Source organism: Stegostoma tigrinum, chromosome 4 (assembly GCF_030684315.1).
Source record: "Stegostoma tigrinum isolate sSteTig4 chromosome 4, sSteTig4.hap1, whole genome shotgun sequence".
Taxonomy (NCBI): Eukaryota; Metazoa; Chordata; class Chondrichthyes; order Orectolobiformes; family Stegostomatidae; genus Stegostoma; species Stegostoma tigrinum.
This window is the reverse complement of record NC_081357.1, coordinates 121,984,031-122,004,243: the sequence shown is the minus strand read 5'-3', so window position 1 is coordinate 122,004,243 and position 20,213 is coordinate 121,984,031. Positions and strand designations below refer to the sequence as shown.

Sequence of the window (20,213 nt, the reverse complement as noted above, 5' to 3'; positions counted from 1 at the left end):
CCAGCATTTGGCCCATATACCTCTAAACCCTACCTATTCATGTAAGCATCAAAATGGCTTTTAAATATTATAATTGTACCAGCCTTCACCACTTCCTCTGTCAGTTCATTCCATACACACACCACCCGCTGAATGAAAAAGGTGTCCCTCAAGTCCCTTTTAAATCTTTCCTGCTCACCTTATACCTATGACCTCTAGTTTTGGGCTCCCCTACCCTGGAGAAAAGACCTATCCTATCACCTTATCCATGCATCATACAATTTTATAAATTTCTATAAGTTCACCTCATTCTCCTACACTCTAGGGAAAATAAACCTATCTATTCAGCATCTTCCTAGAGCTCAAACCTTCCAACCCTGGCAATGCCCTTGTAAATCTTTCAAGTTTCACAACATCCTTCCTATAGCAGGAAGACAGGGATTGAATGCAATATTCCCAAAGTGTTTTAACCAACGCCCTGTACAGCTGCAATATGAGCTCCCAATTCCTATTCTCAATGTACTGACCAAGCATACCAAACACCTTTTTCAGTTTCCTATCTACCTGCGACTCCACTTTCAAGGAACTAGGAACCTGCACTCCAAGGTGTCTTTGTGGAGCAACACTTCCCAAGAGCTTACTATTAAGTGTATAAGTCCTGCCCTGATTTGCCTTTCCAAAATACAGCACGGCATATTTATCTAAATTAAACTTCATCCGTCTTTGGCACATAGGCTCATCTGGTCAATGTCCCATTATACTCTGAGGTAACCTTCTTCACTGTCCGCTACACTACCTATTTTGGTGTCATCTGCAAATTTACTAACAATCCGTCCTCTGTTCACATTCAGATCCTTGGTATGAATGACTAAAAACAGTGAACTCAGTATCAGTCCTTGCGACACACCGCTGGTCACAAGCCTCCAGTCTGAAATCAACTGAGCTAATGAAACCCCAACAGTGGCATTTATAGGAACACGACTGAGAATGTTATTCTGAGCTGAGAATGTTGCTGCTAAAGGGCTTTCTTACAGGCTGCTGTTATAAAGTCGCCTACTTCATGGTCCTGCACCTTAAAGTGAACGCCAACATCCCACGAAGGGAGCTGTGCACGTATGGACAATGATAAATTTTTCATTGTAAGTGTACTGAATGCAACAATGACATGGTGAAGGAAACATTCTCCTCATAGAGGAGCACAGCATTTAGGGGCAAGAGTAGGCCATTTGACTTTCAACAAGATCTTGGCTTCCCTGATCACATTTCTGTCTGTCCACTTACCATTGATTCTCTTTACTGTCAAAACTCTGCCCAGCTCAGCTTTGAATAAATGACCCAGTCTCCACTTATTACTTGACTAGCAAATTAATGGGTGCTCTCACATTTAGATTGGATTAGATTAGATTCCCTACAGTGTGGAAACAGGCCCTTTGGCCCAACAAGTCCACACCGCCCCTTGCAGCGTCCCACCCAGACCCATCCCCCTATAACCCACACATCCCTGAACACTACGGGCAATTTAGCATGGCCAATCCACCTAGCCTGCACATCTTTGGGCTGTGGGAGGAATCCGGAGCACCTGGAGGAAACCCATGTGGACACATGGAGAATGTGCAAACTCCACACAGGCAGTCGCCTGAGGGTGGCTAGAATTGCACCTGGGTCCCTGGCACCGTGAGGTTGCAGTGCTAACCATTGAGCCACCGTGCCGATGAAGGTGAGAATTATTTTCTCATCCTTTAATGCCTCATGTAGGTGCTTGTGTGCCTCTTGGGAAATGCAGGTTTAACTCTGTCAGTGCTACAAAATAATGGTGACTCTCTTGCTCCCTCCACATTGTTGTTGATCCTGCCTGTGTTGAGCTCTTGCCCCATAATATATTGTACCTTTATAACATGTTCGGTTTATTTTATGCAAAGAACTCTTACATGTTGCTTGTATAAGCTGGGCAAAACTAACCAGCAAAATATCAAGAGTTACAGGCATTATATGGTACATACCTGGAGTCCACTGAGGATATCAAAGGCATAATTAAAGATTTTGGGGGAATCTTCTTTCAAGAACACAAATCCAAGTGCCCAAGTGAGGCCCAGGACTGAGCTGAGGATAGCAACACTTCTACAGATCTGCTTGGCCACATTAGTGTCCTTGGTACTTTTCTTTGGCTTGTCCCCAATGGTTGGTCTAAGTATTTTAAATATGGTAAGAAATGTAATGAAGCTGTTCATCACAATGATGCTCAATATTGGGACAATAAAAAGGAGATAAAGATAAGGCCTTTCTTTGTTGGGCCAGCACTTGTCTTTTCGTATGTAATGCTGTTGAGAGAAGCCAACTGCAAAAGTGCTGATGGAAATTATTAGTGGACACAAGTATCCAAGAGCAAATGAAATTATCATAATTGTTGTTTTGCGGAAATCTTTGAAAAGAAAAACTAAATGATAAAGAAGCAGAAGTGCTAGAGTAAACATCCAGAAAAACAAAGAAAGATAGAAAAAGTTCATTAAGAAAATAGTCACTATGCAAATTACTGTTTTTGGTTTCAGAAAGCCAGCCGTGATGAAGAGTACATTAGCTGTAAGTAGGGATAGAATGATATTCAGCATCGTTATATGGCGGGCTTGTGATATCTTAGTTTTGGTCACATGTTTCCACACAACTGCCTCTATAATAAGACCAATTATCAAACACCCAACAGATATTCCTGTTGTAATCAGGCTTAAGACGCTCAGGGGCATGCTTTCTTCACTTTCATGAGGTGACATCAGAAAAGAAAAGGAAGTCAGGTGTTTGCACTGGCAAACAATATTATCTCCTTTTGTTTGAGTTCTGCATCCCATTGAACACCATCCTTCCTTCCCATTCAGAGAAAAGTCCCAGTACACACATTCAGCACTATTTGGCTCAAATGTATTGTTCAGTTTTGAGAAAACCATCTTGATATTAATTGAAGAATTTTCTGCTGTTGTTGTCACAACAAGCCCATTCAATTTGGCTGTGCTGTTCGAATCCTTGTTTGATAGGCCAAGGATATCAATCAATGTTGCATATGCGACACTGATAACAAGTGAACCATTTGGGAGCATCAGCAAATCATTTTGATCAATTCTCACAGAACTGGTTAATGATCTATTTCTAAATATAAAGTCACTGAAATTCGATTCATATTCCTTATGAGAACTGGAGTCAATCTTCATTCCTTTCAACTGAATATTAGGCTTTGTGATGTTGAAAGTTTCTTCAGTTGGAGACAATAGCCTGGTAAATTGTTCTACAGACAACAGTAATTGAGAGCTGAAGTTCGAGTGGTTTGTCACTGCTTTCCAGGATGGCAGGGCAGATTGATCAATAATAGCATTTACTGTGACAAGGAAATCCTGGAAACACAAGATAAAACTTTATTAGATGATTCATTTTATTTAGAACAAAAGGAAGTGCGCGTATTTGAGATAGTCAGATCTTACAAATGGGAGACCTAAAAAGTCTCAAGTTCACTCTCCTCACCTCTGCCTGCCTGGATTCATTAGCATGGTAAACAAACTCTTCTTTAACTCCATTTGCTTTCTCCCAATAATCCATGGTTAAAAACTAAAAAAAACTGTGGCTGCTGTAAATCAGAAACAAAAATAGAAATTGCTGGAAAAACTCAGCAGCTCCGGCAGCATCTGTGGAGAGAAATCAGAGTTAATGTTTCATGTCAAATGACCCTTCCGCAGAACTGAGGAAGTTCAAAGTTCTGAGGGAGGGTCAATTGACCCGAAATGTTAACTCTGATTTCTCTCAACAGCTGCTGCCAGACCTGCTGAGCTTTTCCAGCAATTTCTGTTTTTGAATCCATGGTTATGCCCTGCCTTTTCATGATCTGGGTATTGCATTGTGTCAGGTGTGTTTTCAGTGGGAAAGCAACCCACCATCTTCCCACCCAGCCCCTAGTTCACTCTAATTATAAATGGGATTGGGGGAGCGGGGGGGATGTACCAAAATATGGAAGCTAGCGAACCTTACATAAATGAATATTAAGGGTAAATTGAGCTTGCTAAAAGCATGATGGACCCCAATATTACTCTTCAAACAACGTAAATCAGTTGGCGTGGGGGAATGGGTATTTGAAAATGTCAGGAAGGAGTATTATATTCAGAGGGTGGTCTTTCTTCACTGATGGCACCCATGCAGAATCACTATTTCTGAACCATGTCAAATGAAAAGTTTTCCTACTTAACTTGCCAAGATTTTCAGTCCCAATTTATGGTGCAGGATCTAAACACAACACGCAGTCCAGCAAACTGCACAGGCAGTATCAGAGTGAATCATCACAGGCATCACACCCTTTTACAGCTTTAGCTACCTTTTATCTGAATTAAAATGTTGAAAGCCTGCTACTGAGAGGAAGTAAGTGTGTAAAGTAAGTGGGTGAGGAAGTAGTGTGGCGGTTAGGAGGGTATGTGGAGTGGGTGCCATGTGGTTGAGTGGATAGGGTGGCAGGTAAGGAGCACAATTTCAGATGGCCCAGTGAATAGGTTGCCAGGCAGGTTGGGGGTACAGTGCCAGGTCGGTGAGCAGATAGGGTTACTGCAGGTAAGGGGAAGGGTGCAAGCTGTAGAAAGGGGTCGTGTGGCAGATTTGTGAGTGGGGGGCTAGGGTGGCTAAATAAGGGATAGAATGCAAATTAGGTAATGTGAAGGGTGCAACATAGGTAAGTGTGTAGTGCCGCAATTAAATGGGTGAGGTGGCAGGTGAATAAATAGACTAAGGTTGTAAGGTGTAAGGGTATAACATGGCAGACATGTGGGTGAGGGAATATAACAGCAGGCAGATGCAGGTGGCAGGTGAACAGGAGAGAGGATAGGGTGGGTTTAGCTTTGGGGCAGTAAGGTCACAGGCGATGGGGTGGGGTGTCTGGGGAAAGGGTAAGGGGAGCTGGTATTTGATATGGGTTTGGGGGACTACTTTTGGGGGTGGGGTCTTCAGTGGTTGGTGGGTCAGGTCATCTGTTCTCCAGTGAGGGGTGGGAGCATGGTTCAGTTGACTGGAGGGGGTGGAGATCTGTATGAGTGAGAGGGCAAAGGGTCATGGGGTTGGGGTGAGGTTTTATAGAGAGCCATGAATTGCAGCCCGTTTTAATCCTCTCACCTTTCCTGGGTAATTAGTAAGGCAAGTCAGAAAACTCCAAACTCTCTGACTGTAAAAGAATAGTTACATGGGGGGGGGGTGGGAAGGGTGTGGAGGGGTGGGGTAGTTCCATATACGAGGTAAGTCTCAACTTCCCATGTAATTATAGTGCAGTTAGCAGCATCCGGCGTTCCGAGATGTCCCAATAAGCATCTTTCACGCAGATCTGGAAGATCTGGACTTATGTTTCTTGCTCACAAGGGTGGTCTACCCTGCTGTGGGGACACCAAATGCGCTTTGGGTAAACACTTTGCGAAACATTTCCATTTGGCCTGGGAGCATGACACCGAACTTTCAGACTTAATTCTCTACAACACTCCCAACTCTAAGAAACTTTTCGTCTCTGTTTTATGGAGTGTTCCAATGAAGCTCAGCATAAGCTTGAGGAACAGCAGTTCAAATTTCAGATCATCACTTTATAGTATTCGGGACTCAAAATTGAATTGCACAATTTTAGCTCAAAACCTCTCCCCTTATTTTGTCTCTCATTTTTTTGCAGATCTTGGCTTTAACCCACTTCCCCCTAGTTTTGCTTTTGGATGAGATATGTACATTATTCTGCTATTCATATCCTCTCCAGGTGGGCCTTTTGACTGTTTGTCCCATTATCATTCCATTTAGCCTGGTGCCATGAAGCAAGTTGCCATTGAGGGCTGGATTTTGGTGAAAGGACTGTGCGCTGGAAGTCAAGAAAGTTCCTCCATCCAGAAGCCCACCTCCATTACGGTGAACCCTGCCCACCACATATTCTTTCTGGAGAGGTAAGGGCAGAATTAGGTCAGACGTGCTGTTTGCAGATGTGGCCCCAATGCAGCCAAAAAGATTTCTTTTTATCATAAAATCTGTTCTACTTATTACTGCTGAATCAGTTGAAAGCTTGTTGAATTAGAAAGGTTCAGCCGAGCTCTAAAAATCAACAAATCCAATTAACTGTCAGCAGGGAGCTCTTACTGCAACTCTAGAGGGGAAAGATTGCTATGTTTGAATCTCATATTTGTTATATTTTAATAGTCAGATCTCTGTTTAGACTGTTTTCTTTCAATATATTTATTTACAGTAAATTAAAGGGGATAAAATAGATCTTTGGCTTTGGTTACAACCTTATGAAAAGGTAAGGGGGAAATATAATTCAAAGGTTGAACAGCTTAGTTGTTGGAACAAAACAGAAATTGCTGGATGAAATAATTGCACAGAGGTCAGTATCCCATCACCAATCACCCTTTATTTACTTGTACACAGTACTCTGGCTGGAACCAGCCTGCTCAGAGTCAGTCCTGAAGTCAGGAGACTCTCTGAAATCTCCTGTTTATATCTGTCTGCCAGGGCTCCCTGATTGGCCCAGGTTATCAACCTCAATCAAGGATCACATTGTCAATGAGATCTACATGTCTCCAGTCACTATGTTGGGAAACTCAGCAGGTCTGGCACTATCTATGGAAGTTCTGAAGAAGGGCCACTGGACACATGGCGACTATACTTCCTCTCTCCACAGATGTTGCCAGATCTGCTGAGTTTCTCCAGCAATTTATTTTTGTTTCAGATTTCCCGCATCTACTGTTCTCTGATTTTTGATTATTTTCTGTTTCCGATTTGGACTAGGGGTCCCTGTGGTTCTCCTGAGAAGGCTTGAATCATATCTACTCACAGAATGAGTCAGACCCCTTAAGATTTGTAGTTAGGAAGGTTTGAAATGCCCATTTCCACAATGGAGTTTGGCTCGAGCAGGAGCGCTGAATGCAGGTTGGCTATCCACATTTTTATTCCCCAATGGGCAAAAATGTCTGCAAAAAGGAATGAGGCAGAAATCTGTTCTCACCTGCCATATTTAAAAACTTTTCAACTTGGCCTAGCTCAGTGAAAAATCCCAATATTAGTCATTTCTGTTGTTCCTATCTAGATCTTCCCATCGAATCATAGAAAAGTTATGACACAGAATAAGATCATTAAGCTCAGTGCCAGCTGAATAAACTAGTCACCCATTCTACTCCCACTTCTAGTTCTTGGCTTGTAGCCTTGTAAGTTAAAGTACTTCAAGTGGAGATCCAGATTCCTTCTCAACCACAAAATTGGGCAGTGATTTCCAGACAAATACCAGCCTCTGGATGAAGCAGGTTTTTTTTTCATGAAAATCCTTCAACTAATCACTTTAAATTTGTGCTTTCTGATAACTGACCTCTCTGCTAGGGGAAACAGTTCTTCACTGTCCACTCTATCTAGGCCCCTCATTTCCTTGTACATCTCAATTAAATCACCTGTCCACCTTCTCTGTTCTAAGTAAAGCAACCCAAGCATATTCAGAAAAGCAGATGACAAGTACAAAGGTGTTTTTTCACAATTTTCCTTTGTTACCTTGCGTTTTCTGGCACATTCCAGAAGGTGATTTTGGGATTTTTAATCTGCTGCAATTCTTTGAAGCAGTGAATGATATACTGTTCCCTATTAATATCCCAGGTACCTGGGTAATGTTCTGGGATGTAGGTTCAACTCCTGTACACAACAGGTAGCAGTTGAATTCAATGAGAATCTGAAGTTGGGAGTCAAATGGTAATCAATAAACGACTGTCAGGAGAAAAAATAACTCATCTGGTTCACTAGAGCCCTTTAGCTCAATTTTGTTTGGTCTTCAGACTCACAGGGACATGGTTGACACTTGACTATCCTCTGGGTAATTAGAGATGGGCAATAAATGCTGGCCTACCCCGTGAATAAATGAAAAGAAATTTTAAAATGCAGCTATAGGAAATACAAAGCTGGCAGGAATCCTGACCAAAAAATAGCTGCTACAAAGTTGAAGCGTAATTGTGGTCTTCCCCAATTTGCATGAGTGGACAATGGGAGGCCCTATTAGTACTCCCCTGCTTTATGTTTTACTTTCAGAAGAAGTTATCAGAAACTGGTGGCCGTGTTTGTTTAATAGCCATATCAATGATTCTCCACAAATTGATGAATGTTGCTTTTTCCATTGAGTTTTAATAATAATTAACACTCGGTAATTCTGAGTTTTTCTTTACATTGTGGATAATTCTTACCTGCACTACGGACAGGTTAACAGAAACATTTGATATGGATGAAAAAGCCGTGAGGATTTCAACTGTGGTCGCGAGGTTTCCAGGTTCTGTGATAGTTCCATTCATTGAGATACTGGCCAATTGCTGGACGAATTCGGGAAGGTGCTTTGTTAATTCAGTTTTGTTCCGAGTGGACTAGATAAAGATAATATTAAAGATTTAGAATGAAAGCCAGCTCTACAATATGGCACACTTTAGAAAGGGAGGGTTTTTATATATTATGTTGACTTAGCCTCTCAGAAATACTAAAAATGTTGGAAGAGCAAATTTCTAGAGAGCAGGCTTTCCAAACACATGCCTTAACTTCATTTCACAACTTAAGGATGTTGCTTAGTTCACTTGGCTGGAAAGTTTGTTTGTCACACAAGTTGACATCAACAGTTTCATTTCCCACACCAGCTGAGGCCACCACAATGGTCCTGCATTCTCAAACCTCAATCTTCATCTGAGGTGGTCCTCAGGTTAAACCACCACCAGAGATCTCTCTCTAATGGGAAAGCAACCTTATAATCCCCTGAGACTATGACAACTTTGCTTTTTCCTCTAACTTCATTAGTAGAGCTGTGGAAAATTCATGGAAAAGAGTAACACTCAAGAGAAAACTCCCATGGTTCTTCCTGATTGGATTTCATACAGTGTCATTTTAGATAACGCTTGTACCGCGTAATCTCCTATACTGGTTTTAATCACATGAGAAGTGGAGAAGTGAAGTTTTCTCAGTATTTCTTCTGGTATTGGCCCTGCATTCTTTCTTCTTAATTGTATCTCCCCAGGCTGTGTGAGGATTGGAGGTGTGGGAAGTGGGAAAATGTAGACAGGAATTGTTGTTCATGTTATGCTAACCACAGAGGCAGAGGGCAGACTTAATGAACCAGCATTTTTTTTATTCTTGCCTATCAATTTTATACATACATATTGAATTACTTGGAGCTCTAATACTGGAGATAATTATTATCAATCATTCCTAATTTATTATATAATGATGCCTCTGTGATCCCACAGACTGTGTCCTGAAATTTTCTCAAAATTTGGCTCCATTGTATCGGTAGCATAGAAAGATAAGGCCGATGTGAGTTGGGTGGAAATATTGTTTAAAGATTGAATTCTGAGTAAGTTGTTGAAAGGAACATTGCCATGTGATTCTCTGACAGGGACCTGAAGGGGCTGTTGGGAGGAATGGTGCAAAGTAGAGGCATCCTTTTACCAGAGGAACAGCAGAGGAGCTCACACACCTCGCCAATGGCTCTTCATCTCCCCAACCTCATTGAGCCCGCACTCCCAAACTGACCACTATGAATTCCCAGGACAGACCCTGAACCACTGCCGGGACTACAGAGGTGTAGACTCCATGACGGTGATCACTCCTGGTTTGGTCGCCTGATCCTGGTTAACCCCCTGATGGATTTAGGAGGCTGCGCCTGACTTGCTGTTGTGGGCTCTGCATGTAACCCACCCTCCCAGCCCAAGAGATGTTTCCATGGACTTCAGTAAAAACTATTCTCCTACCGCTTTGAGGTAAAGCTGCCTTTTGCTGCACACGTAGTGTGCTGGTCATGTAAACTGCTGGAATGTAGTGTCAATTTGAGGTTAACATTGCAAAGTATCATAGGGTGAGACATCTACCCACTCAAATGAAGATTGCTGAGTAGCAAGGAAGGTTGTCTTGTTGTCTGACTGTGCTAACTGGCAAGGCAAGGCAAGGCAGGATGCTGCATTTATGCAGGCATTTAACAAGTTCCAATTCTCCTTAGTTGTCAGCTGGCCACTGCCTAGCAAGAAACTGCCAGCAAATGCATAAAAGATGTGGCAAGTTGATGCTGATGTTGAGATAGGTATCACTGGAGATCTAGCCTGACTCTTCCAGAAAACCCATCATAGCCCATGTTGTTCAGATCCTTATAAGGTTCCACACATTGAGTTATAACAGCACTGAATGGGGTCATTCTGCCTGTTCTCTCTTTGCTCACTCACTGGGGGAGTAACTTAGTTACTGCTACTCCCTTGCTCTTTTCCCATAGTTCGGCAATTCATTACTCCTCATGTGTTCACCCAGTTCCCTTTCGAAAGACTCATTTGAATCCTCTTCCACCCTATTCTCAGGCTCATGACACTCACATGAAACACTTACACTGATGTAACTCTGTCTATGCTACTATAAGGGTCATACTGGAATAGATCATAGACACCAAGATGACGTTTTGATGCTTGGGCAGCTCTGGTCATCTTATAACTAAGGGAGAGTATGCTGCATCATTCTGGCATGTTGGCATACTTTGCAACTGCATTTGGAGGTAAAAGGAGGATATCCCTGAGGGAACGACAGATGATAAAATCAGGACATTGGTCAGGAGGGACCTGCAAGAGGTTATGGTGGAGTTATGAATCACTGATCACAAAAGACTGTGCAAAACCTAACTTAAATCTGCTTCCAGGATGAACAAGTTGGGCTTAAACATTGTGTAGCATTTTATTGGTCATTGGCAGCAGCTGCTGGCCAGTCCAAAGTGCATGCAAGCCTAAATCAAAAACAGAAAGCACTGGAGAAACTCAGCAGGTCTTGCAGCATCTGCAGAGAAAGAAGAGATAATGTTTTGAGGAGTCCAGTAACCCTTCTTTCTTTCTTCTTAATTAATGAGCTGATAAACAGAAGATTGCGAGAGAAAACTCAACGTGGGCCATGGCAGAACAGTTGCCTTAGAATCATAGAATCATATAATACAGAAGAGGACTTTAACCCAACAAATTCAGTTCAGCCCCCACCCGGAAACTCAAAAGGCACCAGTTTCTGTCATATAGATCTGGGGTAGGCCATTAAGCCCTTAAAGTCTGCTCTGTTGTTCAATGAAATCATGATCAATGACTTAATTCTATTTACTCACATTGACTCCTGTGCATTTGGTTTCAAACTCAGTTTTAAAGTTAACAACAGATCTGCTATCAACTTCTGTTTGGGAAAGGATGTAGCGAACATCTATTACCCTATCTGTGTAGAAATGTTTCTTGATTTCACTCCTGAAGCGTCTGGCCACGATTTTCCAAGCTCTGCACTTTAGTCCTAGAGTCCCCAGACTGTTTCTCTCCATCTACTGTATAGGGTCTGCTCAACATCTTGAACACTTCAAACAATGCCTAACGTTATAAATTCCAGAGAATCTGACCATAGTTTTCTGGAACATCTAGTAATGTTACCCATCGAGGTGTTCTCTGAATGTAATACTGATTCAACTTCCTAAGTTGTCATACCCAGAACTGAGCACAATAATTCAGTTTTGATCTAAGCAGTTCTTCGAGGAACATTTATAGCAAAGGTATCCAAGCAGTAGGGGAAAATCTACGAGGCACTTTAATTCCTAAATAGAAAGCCAGAAACAAAAATATTAAAAGGTAACATAGTGTGGAGCAGGAGGAGCACAGCAGGCCAGGCAACATCAGAGGAGCAGGAAAGCTGTCGTTTCAGGTCGGGGCCGGTCTTCCGAAAAACATTTTTCTGAAGAAGGGTCCCGGCCTGAAACGTCGACTTTCCTGCTCCTCTGATGCTGCCTGGCCTGCTGTGTTCCTCCAGTTCCACAATGTGTTATCTCTGACTCCAGCAATGGCAGTTCTTACTATGTCTGAACCAAAATATTAACCTTTGTCATACCATGGAAATAGCTTCAAATGTCCAGGCAGCCAGTTAAATCAAAGCATATTCTGAAAAACTGCTTGCCTATGAAAAAACTGAACTGATTACAAATTAAAACCGAAGGAACTCAGGATACTGGAAATCAGAAACTAGTTTTCATTGTGTACCATTGTATTGTTTACATGGCAGTAGCTGTTAGTCAGTCCAAAGCATGTGTGGACCTAAATCAAAAAACAGAAATTGCTGGGTAAGCTCAACAGATCTGGCAGCATTTGCAGAGAGAAAGCAGAGTTACCATTACAGGCCCAGTGACCCTTCTTCAAAACAGATTTCTCTCTACAGATGCTGCCAGACCTGCTGAGCTTTTACGGTAATTTCTGTTTTTGTAATTGAATTGTGCATACCTCCAGAATGCTGCTGACTTCAGCCGACACACAAAAATTTTCTTCTGATACGTAGTTTCCTTCCTCGCATTTCATTCTCATATATCCAGTCTCGTTATTTGGGCATTCTTTTTTTACCACCTTCCCTGACTCAACTAGCCCGCAGTGTGTGTCGGAACACATAATCTGACAATCTGAGAAAAAAAAACAGTAATTATTAGAATGGTAAAAACTTGCAAATCTATGAGGTGTGCATGTGTTTTTATGAAACTACATTATGGGTCATTGTGCTGATTTATTCTGGTCCTCTTCTATTTGCACATATTCTTCATTTAACTTTTTGCAACAACCAAATCAAATAGAAATTGACTATTAGTCCAAGCCAGCTTTTTTTTTAAGTGACCTGGTTCCTGAGAGCTTACAGACTGAGAACAGAATATTAGACTGAATCTTCTGGGCCCTGAGGTGTTGGAACAGGAGGCAAGAATTGAATGTAACTTGGCAGAACAATGGCAGACAAGAAATCAGCTACCTTCCCACCTTTACCCAAATTAAGCTTGACTGGGAACGTTCTGCGCAGTTCTGATTTTTTTTTCTTCACAGATGCTGCCGGACCTGCTGAGCTTTTCCAGCAACTTCTGTTTTTATACCCGAGAGAGAACAGGCAGTGAATCACTCAAATAAAAGCAAAATACTACATATGCTGGAGATCTGAACGAGGAAAATAGAAAGTGCTGGAGTAGCCCAACATCTGGCAGGTCTGGCAATATCTGTAGAATGAGAAAACGAGTTCCTGTTTTCAAGTCCAATGTCTCATAATCTTGAACTGAAGGGGTCTGGAAATAATGGTTTGACAAAGTACAGGAAGATTGAGATTAACAGATGGTGAGAATGCTCTGAGCAAAAGACAAAATGCGTGTAAATAGTAGTAAAGGAGAGATATAGATGCAAAGTGGATATGAATGATGGATATCAATATTAGGAATGTGGTTTCTCAGCAAATTATATGATGTCTTGCTTTCTTAAAATGTAGTAAATATAACCTACCGTCTACTGTAGTGTTACTCCGATTATGACAATGCACTGGTGATTTGGGTAAATGCTCATTTCTCTTCAATTTTACGGAACAGTTCATTCGTACAGGTCGAATTTCTTCAATGAACAGAAACAAGTTAAAAATTTCAGAATTTTTTTACAAAGAAAACTAATCGCTAGTTAGTTTACAGATCCCAGCATCACAAACCTCAGTCTTCAGTCAATTCAATTCACTTCACATGATATTGGAAGGAGCTGAAGATGCTGGGCATTTGGCTTCATCAGTGCTGAAGATCTAGCCCCCAAAACATGAGCAATTTCAGTAATGACAACGTGGAAAATTTTTCCAGCTATTTCCTCTCTATAAAAAGCAGAACAAGCCCAACCTGACAAATTACAGTCCCCCATGAATGCACTGTCAATCATTTGCAAAACAATATAATACTGATAGCACTGTCAAGAGACAATTACTCATCAATAATCTGCTTCTTGATGATCAGTTGAGGTTTCATCAGGACTACTCAGCACTTGAACTCATTGTAGACTTCATCATATATGGACTAAAATACCGAATTCCAGAGGTGGAAGTTACTGTGCTTTACATGAAGATAATATTTGGCATCAAGGACCCATAGCAATGAGATAAATAGGAATCAGCAGGACATTTTCACTGTTTTGATTCATACCTCGCACAAAGGAAAGTAATCGTGTATGTTGGAGACTAATCAATTCAGCCCATCAGTATATCACTGCAGGAGTTCCTACTGAGCTAGACCCACCCATCTTCAGCTCCTTCCTCAATGTCCTCCAACCCTGGATGGTGCCATTTTAGGAAGAGATTCAGCTGGACTTCAAAAATCTTTCTACCTTCTGTTAATATCCAACATGAGATTGTATGAGTTGCAATAGTCTGTACATTGCCAGTTTGACAAAATACGTCAATTGAAAGCGATAACCGGAAGTACCATTATCAGGAATACAAGTTGTCATTTGCAGTAACTTACTTGGGCAACATATGCAAAAATACTAAATGTGTCTTAATATGAGGAGTGTATTAGAAGTTTTGGGAAAAGAAGCTTTGTTCAACCTTTTCCCCCATAAATCATAACCTTTTGTATACCATCTATTTAGATTTGAATTGTGAATGCATAGATTTTGTGGTTGGAATCTTCCCAGACCCTGAATGAGATGGGCTATGGTGAGAAATTTATAACAATCAGATGAGATGTCCAGTGAGGCCCCTCTTAACATCAAGGCCAAAACATTGTATTCTCCTACCAAGTCCTTGGTGTCAAGATGAGATTCGAACCAGTGAGTGACAAGAGGCCTATAACATTATCACTCTCGTACTTACTTAATTTTGCCTCATTAATGTGCAGTGCACCATTCTCTCACCTGTCAGTTAGGAACTAGATGCTGTGAATTCCTGATATAAAAGGCCAAGCAGGTATCCAGTGACTCCAGCTCGCTGCTTGCTCCTCCAGACCACCATCTCAGAGACTTGGAGCCATCACCGCAGGGCACACATTATAGGCAGCAGCCACATAGACAGTGCCATCTGATATGTACCAGCCTCTTCGCATGACCAAGCGCATTCAATGCTGCATTTCAGAGCAGACTGATACCCATCATTGGAATGCAGCTACAAGAACACTTTGCACTCAAGAGCAGGCACCCAGCTACGGATTGGATCAGGCTACATCTCAGGACTCACTCTCTCAGTGCTCAATCTTATCACACCTACCTGAATGATTACAGCATCCCTGCCATGACTGTTTGTGCTTCGCCCCCACTTCAGCCAGAATTTAAAGGCTCACAGTACTTCTATCTTGCCTTGCTGCTTAATGCAGACAGTCAGCTTGTCATACTTGCATGAGCAAAGAGTGGTGAGTATGTCTTTAAATAGCTCTAACAGCATCCATAGTAGGGGCAGGTTAAGTACTTCTACTCTTTCTAAGAATTAAATTGTTGCAGCCCATTGGTTGAACAAAATAAGGTAGGAACTTTGGACTGGAATAGGAGTGTTTGGAGTGGAAAAACATTCCTCGAATATTCTTTAAAGGGAATAACTAGGAAGTTTAATCTGAAGGAAGGTCATGACAGCAGAGCTCACACCTGTGATCTGCTTCTTCTGCCCAGTGTGGGATCTTATGGATATGTCCAGTCTCCTTAGCTACAATGTCAGCAGGAAATGTGTCCAGCTGCAGCTACAGGTTAAACAGCATTGAGGGGCTGGAGCTGTAGGCAGGCTCACTGAGGGGTACACGCGAAGCTAATATTATCATGGATAGCACATTCAGGGAGGTGTTCACATTGCAGGTAAAGATTGCATAGGCGGAAAGGGGGAACGAATGAATCACCAGGAACCAGGAGCATTACACCACAGGAGTCTCCAGTGGTGAAGGGAGGAAGAAGACTGGCAGGGCAATAGTGATTGGGGAATCAGTAATAAAGTGAATAGATAGACATACCTGCAGCCGCAAAATAGATTCCCAGATGGCATTTTACCTTTCTAATGACAAGATCAAGGATATCTTGAAGAGGGAATTGGGCATTTGAAATGGGACTGGTCATTGTATATTTTGGTATCAATAACACAGATAAAGAAGCTGAATATATAGAGAGGTAGGACTTAAATTAGAAAGCAGGTTCTTAAAGGTAATAATCTCAGGATTCCTACCAGAGCTTCATGGTAGCAAGCAACAAAATAACAGGATATTTCAGAAGAATGGATGAAGCTGAAGAAATAGTTTGCAGGTTGGGATTCTGATTGAGGGGATATTGGGACCAGCTCTGGGTCCGAATAGGATGAGTTGCATCTGGACAGGACCAAAGTCGATGTCTTTGGGATTGGTGGTTTGGGTGTAATGCTCTCAGGGAAGGTTTAAATTGGAATGGCAGTCAGATGGGAACTTGAGCAGGGAGACAGAGAAGGTGGAAACAAGGAGAGAAATGAAACTGAAAAAGTGAAAAGCAGAAGTGGAAGCCAGACAAAAAAGGGCCATAGTGCAAAATGAAGGTAACTAAGAATGTATTGCTACAGTGTTTGCAAGATATTGAATATGCTGATGCTAAGAGACTAGGAAATTAATTTAGATTTTACCACAGTACTTTAACTACTGGACAATATAAATGGATGGATTTTACATCTTACCACTCTTTGCTGTCGTTGTCATAAGACTTTTTTTATCTGAGCAAGTAGCCTCCTATAAATAAGACACATGACCAACAACATAAGAATGAACAATTTGGTTTTTGAATGCTTGTCATTTTTCTATAGATTTCACGTTGCTCAAAACAGAAGGTAAGCCAACAATAATTCTTAATGTTTAATTTGGATAAGTATCCAACGATATTGCATTCACAGAATAGTCAATCAGGAAAGCTTTCCAAGTTCATGCAGTCTAATCAAATAAATTAATTCAAGTTGGTCAGTGAACCTACTGATGAGCCAGTTAAAGGCTATTTAAAGATTATCTGAAAGGGATCCTCAGGCAGATGAATAGTCGTGTACAAAGTAGATACCAATATATACCATGAGGCATACATTATGTTCAAAATGTAATTTACTTGTATCACGCATCATATTCAATCCCAGAAATTTTCACAGATTATATTGAAATGCATATACTGTATATTCAGTTAATTATTATACAGTGGAAGTAAGGCATTCCCAGAGACTGCAGCTTACTAATTCTCTCCATTGTTTCCTGTCATCAATAAAAACATCGATGCAATCACATTAATCAATCCTATTTTTTTAACAAAATTCACAGGATAGTAGGTGTTGCTATCTGAGCCATCATTTATTGCCCAGGGGGCAGCTAAGAGTCAAAAACATTGCTATGGGTTTGGAGTTGTGAGTAGGCCAGAGCAGGCCAGGATAGCAAATTTTCTTCACTAAAGAAATGGGTTTTTATAACAATCAACAGAGATCACATGTCATCATTAGGTCAGTTCTTTATTCCTGACTTTGTTGAATACAGTTGTCACCATCTGCCTGGTGGGATTCAAACCCACAGGCCCAGAACAATAGTTTGAAGTTCTGGAAGTTGGAACAGTGACATTACCACTATCTCCCTGGTATCTTTTATATGGAATTCCTTCATTTATTCAATCAGAATGTAATTAGTGCCTTTATATCATTGACCAGATTTCATTCCATTTTACTTTACTGTTTCATTCAAACTCTACATATACATCAGCCTGCAATCTCATAGACATTACTGTATTGTATTTGCTTGCATTGACTATGATATTTCGTTACTGGGGGCTTTACTCCTTCTACAATCAGCTGATACTCTCCCCATCCTTGCTTGCAGACCATTTAACCTGAACACGTTCACCTTCTTATGTAGGAACATAAGGGAGCATGTGGTTTTGTTTGTAATTTCATTCATAACAGTACACTGACTAAACCTCATCACGTTTTGATAGTTGCCCTACACATCCTCCACATCATTCAATCAGATGGTATTTTGGAAGTATTTCCAACTAAAATATTTTTGGGAACCTTACTGTATTGTAGATAGCTCCTTCCATAGATCTGGGTGGCCTACCAGAAATATGCATTGGATTGGATGTATTTTAAGTAGAAAGACCACTTACTCATGAATACCTGAGAACTCAAAGGCGGCATCAGAAGATAGACAGCCAAAGTTACAAGAAGCATCACATGCATGGTTTTGAGATTTTCCTGAAAGAAATATTTTATAAGCTCAACCATTAACCGAACAATGAAAATGCAAGTTTGTAATTTCCTCATGAGTAGTCAGCTGAAGAGTAATGGGATGAAACGGCAAGTGGATTTTGGCTTGAGCTTCAAAGAGGTAAACAATTTACAGAAGAATCCCATTTCCACCTTATGGCAGCGGTGCCTTCAAATTAGGTGGCCCACATCTCGACCTTCTCAGCTTTGATAGCACTAGAGGTCACAAATTGATGCACAAGCTATGGCTGGCAGGTCCTAGTATTTTAGGCCCATGATATGGAGTCATAGAGCATGGAAGCAGACCCTTCAGTCCAACTCATCCGTGTCGATCAGAACTAGTCCCATTTGCCAGCATTTGGCCCATATCCCTCGAAACACTTTCTATTCATACACATATCCAGATAACTTTATATGTTGTAATTGGAGCTTGCTCCAACACTTCCTGCGGCAGCTCATTCTCTACACGCACCATCCTCTACGTGAAAAAAATTACCCCTTAGGTCCTTTTCAAATCTTTCCCTTCTTACCTCAAACTTATGCCATCCAATTTGGACACCCCTATCCCAGAAAAATGACCTTGTCTATTCACCCTATCCATGCCCCTCATGATTTTATAAACCTCTATAAGGTCACTCTTCAGTTCCGAAGCTCCAGGGAAAATAGCCCCAGACTATTCAGCGCCTCCCTATGGCTAAACACTCCAGACCCGGCAACGTCTTTGTAAATCTTTTCTGCACCATCTCACGTTTAACAAAATATTTTCTACATGAGGGCAATCAGATTGTCCACAGTATTCTAAAAATGGCCTCACCAATGTCCAGGATAACAAAGTGTGGAGCTGGATGAACACTGCAGGCCAAGCAGCATCTCAGGAGCACAAAAGCTGACGTTTCCGGCCTAGACCCTTCATCAGAGAGGGGGATGGGGAGAGGATTCTGAAATAAATAGGGAGAGAGGGGGAGGCGGATTGAAGATGGATAGAGGAGAAGATAGGTGGAGAGGACAGTATGGGTGGGGGGGGTAGGGAGGAGATCGGTCAGTCCGGGGAGGATGGACATGTCAAGGGGGCGGGATGAGGTTAGTAGGTAGGAAATGGGGGTGCAGCTTGAGGTGGGAGGAAGGGATAGGTGAGAGGAAGAACAGGTTAGGGAGGCGGGGACGAGCTGGGCTGGTTTTGGGGTGTACTGCGGGGTGGCTTTGAAGCTGGTGAAATCCACATTGATACCATTGGGCTGCAGGGTTCCCAAGCGGAATATGAGTTGCTGTTCCTGTAACCTACGGGTGGCATCATCATGGCACTGCAGGAGGCCCAGGATGGACATGTCGTCTAAGGAATGGGAGGGGGACTTGAAATGGTTTGCAACTGGGAGGTGCAGTTGTTTATTGCGAACCCAGCGTAGGTATTCTGCAAAGCAGTCACCAAGCCTCCGCTTGGTTTCCCCAATGTAGAGGAAGCCACACCGTGTACAGTGGATACAGTATACCACATTGGCAGATGTGCAGGTGAACATCAGCTTGATGTGGAAAGTCATCTTGGGGCCTGGGATGGGGGCGAAGGAGGAGGCCCGGGGGCAAGTGTAGCACTTCCTGTGGTTGCAGGGGAAAGCGCTGGGAGTGGTGGGGTTGGAGGGGAGTGTGGAGCAGACAAGGAAGTCGTGGAGAGAGTGGTCTCTCCGGAAGGCAGACACAGGTGGGGATGGAAAAATGCCTTTAGTGGTGGGGTCGGATTGTAGATGGCGGAAGTGTTGGAGGATGATGCATTGTATCTGGAGGTTGGTGGGGTTGTATGTGAGAACGAGGGGGATTCTCTTTTGGCAGTTATTGCCGGGGCAGGTTTTGAGGGATGAGGTGTGGGAAATGCAGGAGACACAGTCAAGGACGTTCTCGACCACTGCTGGGGGGGGAGTTGCGGCCCTGGAGGAATGAGGACATCTGAGATATACAGGAGTAGAGTGCCTCATCCTGGGAGCAGATGCGGTCGAGGCAAAGGAATTGGGAATAGAGGATGGAATTTTTGCAGGAAGGTGGGTGGGAGGATGTGTATTCCAGGTAGCTGTGGGAGTTGGTGGGCTTGAACTGGACATCGGTTTGTAGGTGGTTGCCTGAGATGGAGTCAGAGAGGTCCGGGAAGGTGAGGGATGTGTTGGAGATGGTCCAGGTGAACTTAAGATTGGGGTGGAAGGTGTTGGTGAAATGGATGAACTGTTTGAGCTCCTCTTGGGAGCACGAGGCGGTGCCAATGCAGT

At 42.3% G+C, this 20,213-nt stretch overlaps 1 protein-coding gene across 1 annotated transcript in view; it reads right to left on the bottom strand.

Moving 5' to 3' along the window:
* LOC125452658 (adhesion G protein-coupled receptor F5-like) overlaps positions 1-20,213 on the bottom strand; it is a 41,594-nt gene that overhangs the window by 9,721 nt on the left and 11,660 nt on the right. Inside the window, exons 2-6 of the mRNA XM_059645710.1 lie at positions 17,865-17,952; positions 13,269-13,373; positions 12,243-12,415; positions 8,178-8,351; positions 1,980-3,356 (exon numbers count right to left, since the gene is read on the bottom strand). Coding sequence (XP_059501693.1) covers positions 1,980-3,356; positions 8,178-8,351; positions 12,243-12,415; positions 13,269-13,373; positions 17,865-17,952 — 1,917 coding nt within the window. The remainder of the gene's footprint in view (positions 1-1,979; positions 3,357-8,177; positions 8,352-12,242; positions 12,416-13,268; positions 13,374-17,864; positions 17,953-20,213) is intronic.